Source organism: Anser brachyrhynchus (assembly GCF_964034855.1).
Source record: "Anser brachyrhynchus genome assembly, chromosome: 2".
Lineage (NCBI taxonomy): Eukaryota > Metazoa > Chordata > Aves > Anseriformes > Anatidae > Anser > Anser brachyrhynchus.
In genome coordinates this window covers 105,838,752-105,845,487 of record NC_137695.1, presented here as the reverse complement: position 1 = coordinate 105,845,487, position 6,736 = coordinate 105,838,752, and the positions used below count along the sequence as shown (strand labels likewise).

Sequence of the window (6,736 nt, the reverse complement as noted above, 5' to 3'; positions counted from 1 at the left end):
CTTAAAGAAAAAAGAAAAACAAATTTTAAATTGTGCAATGGGAAAAATGCTTATTCAAATACTAAAACAAACTTCTTCCCAACGCAATCATTATTCTATTTTAACAAACAGAATATGGATAGTTTCAGTTTAGTGAAGACCTGTAAAACTAGCTAATGACATATGTAAAGATGTAAGTGGCATTTGACTTAAGTGTTCAACAGGGAATGGAGTGAGCTTAATCGAGCTTAGGCTTTCACCCCCATCAGTGCCCCACTTGCTGGCTGAGATTTCTTGCACGCAGGCTGGAGGTATGTGCGATGTAGGGTATTAAATGTAAGCATTTAAGTGTGTGCCTCCACTACAGAGCTCACAGTAAGCTCAGTGATATACTGACCCTAACCTACTCACATCTACATGCAGATTTCATGGTGCTCGTCTTAGCTTGTCAACCAAATCCCAAGTGAGCTAAACAGAAACCAGTTGCGTGCCGTTACACTATCAGGGCCTTCTTGTGATTCCTGTCTCCAGAAGCATCCTCACCATCTCTAAAAAAGCATGGATCTGCCACAAGGAAAAGCCTCTGATCATCCCTTCACACACCACACACACCCATAACCCCTCTCTGTGCTTGTGAGCGGCCTTCAGACACGTACAAAACAACTTTCTCTCTCAAAACACTGATAGAGACGCAGAAGTCCGCAAGCCATCTGTTATTTCCGAACTTCACTCTTTCTGCACCGAACGTCTGCAGCCCGTCTGGAACAGGCACCGTTCCTTCCTGTGCTTGTACAGCTCTGCACAGTCCAGTCCCGGTCTCTGGCCGTGTACCAACAGCCCGCGGTAACGCGGGCAGACCCCAGTGACACGGTGCCCAAAGCAATCCAGACGGCAGTTCCTAGCGCAGCTGTGCACAGGGACCTCGGCTAAAGCGAGCCCAGGAGTTGAGGCGTCGGTGCGCGTGACACGGGCTAACTTGACAGAGAGACCAAGTCAGGTGCCAGAGCCAGACCACAGAAATCTATCGATGGCAGGAATATAACATGAATGGAGGGTGACGTATGGCTTCCACAACACCATTTCAACCACTACATCAGAAATGGTATGTAACAAAACCTTCGTGCTTCTGAAGTATCATATATTTTTCCGAAGGTAAGCTGGTATAGTATTTAAACGTTAGTATCAAATTATGTTGGGCATTTTTAGACCTAATTCACATGTGCAATGGAATTCAGACAGTCTGTGTGAAAATGCTTTCAAGCATGAGATTTAGCTGCTTCAGTTGGAGACATTTGTTTTTCCTTCTCTTGACCTTTACACAATAAAGCTTTATCATAAGAAATATATTAAGTTTTATTAAAAAAATAAATAAGACTGTCAAATACCACCTGTCCTTTCCCTCTAGGAATGGAAGATAATGAAGTTTTCTTATGATCAGAAAAGCAGACAATAATTCAGCCTCTCAAGAGTGTCTCTGCCTCCTGAACTATTTCTTCATTTCACCTACCTTTCAATGTTTCCATCTGTGATATCTTGAACTTTAGAGGGCAGGTCAGTATTTTTCTCCGTTTGATCCTTGCTCTCCAGGCCTATGCTGTTCCCGTTGTACTTCTCTGTGGTTATTTTGGCTGGGTGTGGAGGAGACTGCTCAGAACTTGGTGCTTGGTCCTCCTTAGAGAGCTCCTTCCACCGTTTCTGCAAACAAGGAGAATATATTTCAAACATTCCCCTAACACTGAGGGCATTCAGCGACTATTCTGTGGGAAGACATCTTGAACAAAGAGGTAGATCAAGGGAGCTATCAGATCAAGAAGAAAAAAAAGAATTGCTAGACAACGTTTTCAGAGAGGTTCACGTCACGTCTTTAGAGGCAAGGCAGCTCTCATCAGATAAATGGCCACCCAAACCAATTCCTACAATACTCAAAAGGCCCAAGGAAACTTTTTCCAAAGAGATGGGGAAGCCAAGGAACAGTGGGACTGGTATAGCAAAACTACACTGAAAAATCAGAATAGTATTGACATGCCTTTTACTATGAAGAGAAAAAAAAATACAATGAAAAAGAGTTCTTAAGAAGAGTCCTAGACATAAGGCAAGGGAAAGATTTTGCAGTTTCCTAAGACTTGCTGAAATCTAAACATTCTAGTGTGTCGTTCTTAGATGTGATCACCAAACATTACCAAAATCCTAAGAGGAGCTCAAATATCTTCCCTTTTCATTGTTTGTATTTTAGTATAACAGCTATTGTTTGGATTTTTTTTTTTCATCTTTTACAACTGCTATATGGTACCAATAGCAAAAAGGCACAAGTACAGCACCACTTTTTAATTCGTGGATTTCCTTTCCACCAACGTCCAGCTTTACTATCTCAGAAACTTCTGGCTAGGTTCAAGAAACCATTCAAACCACAGACATTACATTTGAAAAGCTCCTTTTGCAGTAAGTAGAGGACCAGTACATGACATGACTACCCATGGGAAGCTCCACACCACAGCCTTCACTACAGTTTGTGTACTCCTAGTGTTCCACACCCTCCTAATTCTGTAATCTGGGGTCCTTTGTTTTAAGAGTGAAGAAGAGCTTCTGCCCATCCTGTCCTGAAAGCTCTCGGTAAGGAGTTAAGCAGGAAGCTCCAACCAAGTTCTCTATACTGCATCTGCCATGTTGTAACACTACCATTCACCATTTCTTCATCTTTTTTCCAGGCCCTTTGTTTCTTGAGCTGGACCTCTAGCAAACTGCCTCCACTGTATTCTTCAATGGTCCCTCTTTGTATTTCTCAAAAATGAAGAAGATACGGGCCACTAACTTTGGGGTTTATACTGTCTACAATAGCTCCAAGATGAGGAATAATCTTCTCAGGTCCTGCACTGCTCAGCACTTTTATTCCATCTTACTCTCCTCTGTATGCTTACGCTGTGCTGTTACCTTTCATGGCTCCAAAACACAATTGGCACTTGTGTCCAAAAACTGCATTCAGCTCTAGGGCCCCCAGCACAAGAAGGACACGGACCTATTAGAATGAGTCCAGACGAGGGCCATGAGGATGATCAAGGGGCTGGAGCACCTCCCCTACAAAGAGAGGCTGAGGGAATCGGGGTTGTTCAACCTGGAGAAAAGACGGCTCCGGGGAGACCTTAGAGTGGCCTTCCAGTGCCTAAAGGGAGCCTACAGGAAAGCTGGGGAGGGACTCTTTGTCAGGGAGTATAGTGATTGGACAAGGGGGAATGGCTTTAAATTAAAAGATTTGGATCAGATATAAGGAAGGAATTCTTCACTCAGAGGGTGGTGAGGCACTGGCACAGGCTGCCCAGAGAAGCTGTGGATGCCCCATCCCTGGAGGTGCTCAAGGCCAGGCTGGATGGGGCTTTGGGCAACCTGGTCTGGTGGGAGGTGTCCCTGCCCATGGCAGGGGGGCTGGAGCCAGATGGTCTTTAAGATCCCTTCCAACCCAAACCATTCTGTGATTCTAAGAAGTGAAAATTGGAGAAATTTACAGTCCCTCCAAAAGAAATAAATAAAAAATCCAGGGTTATTTACTCCAAAGTTGCAATCTACTAGTTGATGCATTTTATGTCCATTTCCCAGAAGATACACTGCCTCATAACAAAAAAAAAAAATCACTTTTTATTTTTCCTTCCATCTCATTCCAGACTACTTTTCAAAAAAAAAAAAAAGGATGAGTAGTAGACAGTAGTAACTGGCCTACTACATCTTTTTCCTAATGGGTAATTGTCCCAGCGATGACTAGTCTGAAGACTTTCTTGCATAAGGAAAATTTTACACAGAAGAAAACCTGCAGGTAACAGAATGTAACAAGAACGAAAAAAAGTTGCCCCCAAAACAAACCAGTGCTCTTCTCACACAAATCTGCCAGCCAATAAGGACATTGAATACCTCAGAAACCAAAATTAGTTGCTTTTAAATGTCTATGATTAGAAAGATAAGTTGTAAGTTGACTCTTCAAAAAAAACTCATGTTAGATTCTTGCCCGTGGAATGAATTCAAGATTGCTGGACTAACTTGAACAAGCTCAGAGGCTGATGTGAAAAAACAGGCATTAACAACTTATGGAAATCCACAGTGCAGATTCATCTTACTGCCACAGAAAAAGCCTTTTCCGAAGACATGGTTGTGTCAATAAGAGATTTATTGGCTAAGACAAATACTGATTAAATATGGGGGTAACAAGCACACAGGAAGACCTGAAACAGAGACAGTCGCCCTCAAAATTATAACCGAAATGTCTGTGTAAGGGAGCTAAGTTTTAGGGCCTGTATTAACGCTTGGAATGAATGGAGAGAAGGGAAAGGCATGGTAAGACGGTCAGTTGACCGGATCAGGTGAGTCCTGAAAACTGTGCTTGTTGTTCACAAATTTCAGTACAAAGCAGTGGTGTTACCGTTCTCTATCTGCAAAACACATCTGTGGATCTAAGCAATTAAACCTTCTTTGTCCTTTCAAAGCCACAAATTCATTTTCCATAGACTACTCATTTCAACACATTTTTTCCTGAAAGAGTGACAAGTTATTTTACTATGCTGTTGAAACAGTATTATTTTACCTTTATTATCAGATGGAATTTTATAGAAATGAAAACTCCAATCTTGTTCCACCTCCCTTATTTTACACACTGCAGTACAATTGAGAACGAAGTCATTGTTTCAGCTACAGAACCATGCCACCATCACACCAACACACACCCCTGGGCAAACTAGGTGAGCATTGATCCCTTATAAATGAGAGGAAGAGTCTCCTACCGCGATACAAATACTGCAGTTGCAGACACTTTAAGCAAGTGAAGGTTCAAGCGTGCATTGTGCTTGCCTGCAGAGTTTACCAAAAAACATGGAAGTGTCAGAGCTGAACATCTGGGTAGTGTCAGAAGCAGCCTGGTAGCGAAGCCCGCCACGACTTCACGCCCCGTCGTTAGCAGAGAAGGAAACACCTCTCACGCTCTGGACAGTGCAACAGTTCTCCATGGGTGAAAAAGTGATCTAGCTGACCTTGAATGGAGAAATGCTCCTGGAAGTACTGCCAACTTGGGTGAAACAAGTATTGATTTCCCACGTATGACCCTGATGCCCTGAAAAGCACCAGGACAACTAACTATGTTGCAAAAAACACTGGCTTAGGAAAGGTCACCTGAACCATCAGAGAACACAAAACAAAAACCTCCACAAGTAAAGAAATGGGCCTGAAGTGTGCTCTTAGTGCAAACAAGTAACACATTTGAACTCGACAAGCAGCATTTTGAGCTGACAATGCTTCCTTGTATCCAGAAACCAGAAATCCTGCAATCTACATGGATAATTGTGGGAACCAGAGCTGCTCAATTTGAAGCACAGCTTTTTAATAGACAAAGCAAAAAAAATATTACCACCAGAAAGAATGCTCCAGAAAGTAAGGAGGTTAAATTACTGTACACGTTATGATGAATCATGCAGTGCCTAGGCACTTGGTGCAGGTGTTCACACCAGCAGCAAACTCCCTAGGTGTTGGTTAGCAGTGTTTGAACCACAGAAGAGGAAACGTGTTTCAGCTCATCTGCTTCATTCATGATTTTAACAAATCAGCAAAATAATTAAAAAACCCCTAGCGTATGAAAGCAGAATTAAGTTACACAACCTATCCTTCTGGTCCTCCCTCCCACCCCAGCACCAGACATTTAAAGCAGCTGTAGCCACTGTAAGCATCACAAACGACACCTATGTACCTGTGAGATACGGTTATCTCTGTCCTGAAATTCATTATATTCAGCTACATTCTCCTAACTCTAACACAAGTTGTAAAGGATACAAAAAATAAACTTTACTAATAAAACACACCTGTAGCATCAGGCATTTTTGCTGTTAGATAAACTTATAGCAAGGATCAAGAAATACAGCAGAGATCTTTACTACCTCTTCCAAGCAATACTGAGCGTTGCTTTTGCTTTATAATATCGAAGACATTGATTTAACCCTCTTAAAATTAGCATAACAAGCTATTTTTGTATTTTATCTCAGAGGAGACAATTACATAGGATTAAGAGTTTAGCAGCTAGAAAAGGCTAATCAGATATACCTCTAATACCTTCAAGGCACCTATTGACAAAGGCAGTTTATTTAAGTCCCACAGAATGCTTGTTTTAAAACAGTTCAGAGCTCATTTTTTTGCTACTGTTGAAATTCTGCTCTTTACGCTTCAACACGTGGAAATAAATATTTACCTGTATAGTTGAATCCCCCATTATAAACTTTGCTCCTTCTATTACAGCCATATATGAAAACCTTAGCTGATCTGGTGTCTGAATAAGTCCCATTCGGTATTTTCTCATATCCAGTAATACCTTCTTAATATCTACAGAAAATGGGTCCTTTTTTTCCATCTGTAAAGAAGGTTATATTGAAAGTGTCACAGGTATGGATAAAGACAAACAACATACAAAAAATAATTACAAGTAAAAAATGAATCACAAATTAAAAAATATATATTTCTTCACATTATGTTTCTGTTAGTTATGTAAGAAATTAACATCTCCAAATTTCTAAATTGTTTTCACAGGAAAAAAAAAAAAGTAAACCAAAAAAGTAAACCATTAACGAAAGCTCATAATGAACAAATCTATGATCGTGTATTAACCAAATAAATCAGTACCCTAATATCAAGTCTTAGAAATTTAGATATGCCTTATTTCATTCACATTTGTACTTCAAAACAGGAGTGTCACAATAAGAACCATAAAGCAGTATTTCCTACTGCTCCTGAATAGAAT

The 6,736-nt window shown here is 40.9% G+C and overlaps 1 protein-coding gene across 2 annotated transcripts in view; it reads right to left on the bottom strand.

Annotated features, from left to right (window-relative positions):
- Window positions 1-6,736, bottom strand: part of PTPN2 (protein tyrosine phosphatase non-receptor type 2) — a 33,185-nt gene that overhangs the window by 5,083 nt on the left and 21,366 nt on the right. For both annotated transcript variants that reach the window (XM_080580349.1, XM_080580350.1), the window contains exons 7-8: window positions 6,191-6,349; window positions 1,487-1,674 (exon numbers count right to left, since the gene is read on the bottom strand). In XM_080580349.1, the coding sequence (XP_080436475.1) occupies window positions 1,487-1,674; window positions 6,191-6,349 (347 nt within the window). The remainder of the gene's footprint in view (window positions 1-1,486; window positions 1,675-6,190; window positions 6,350-6,736) is intronic.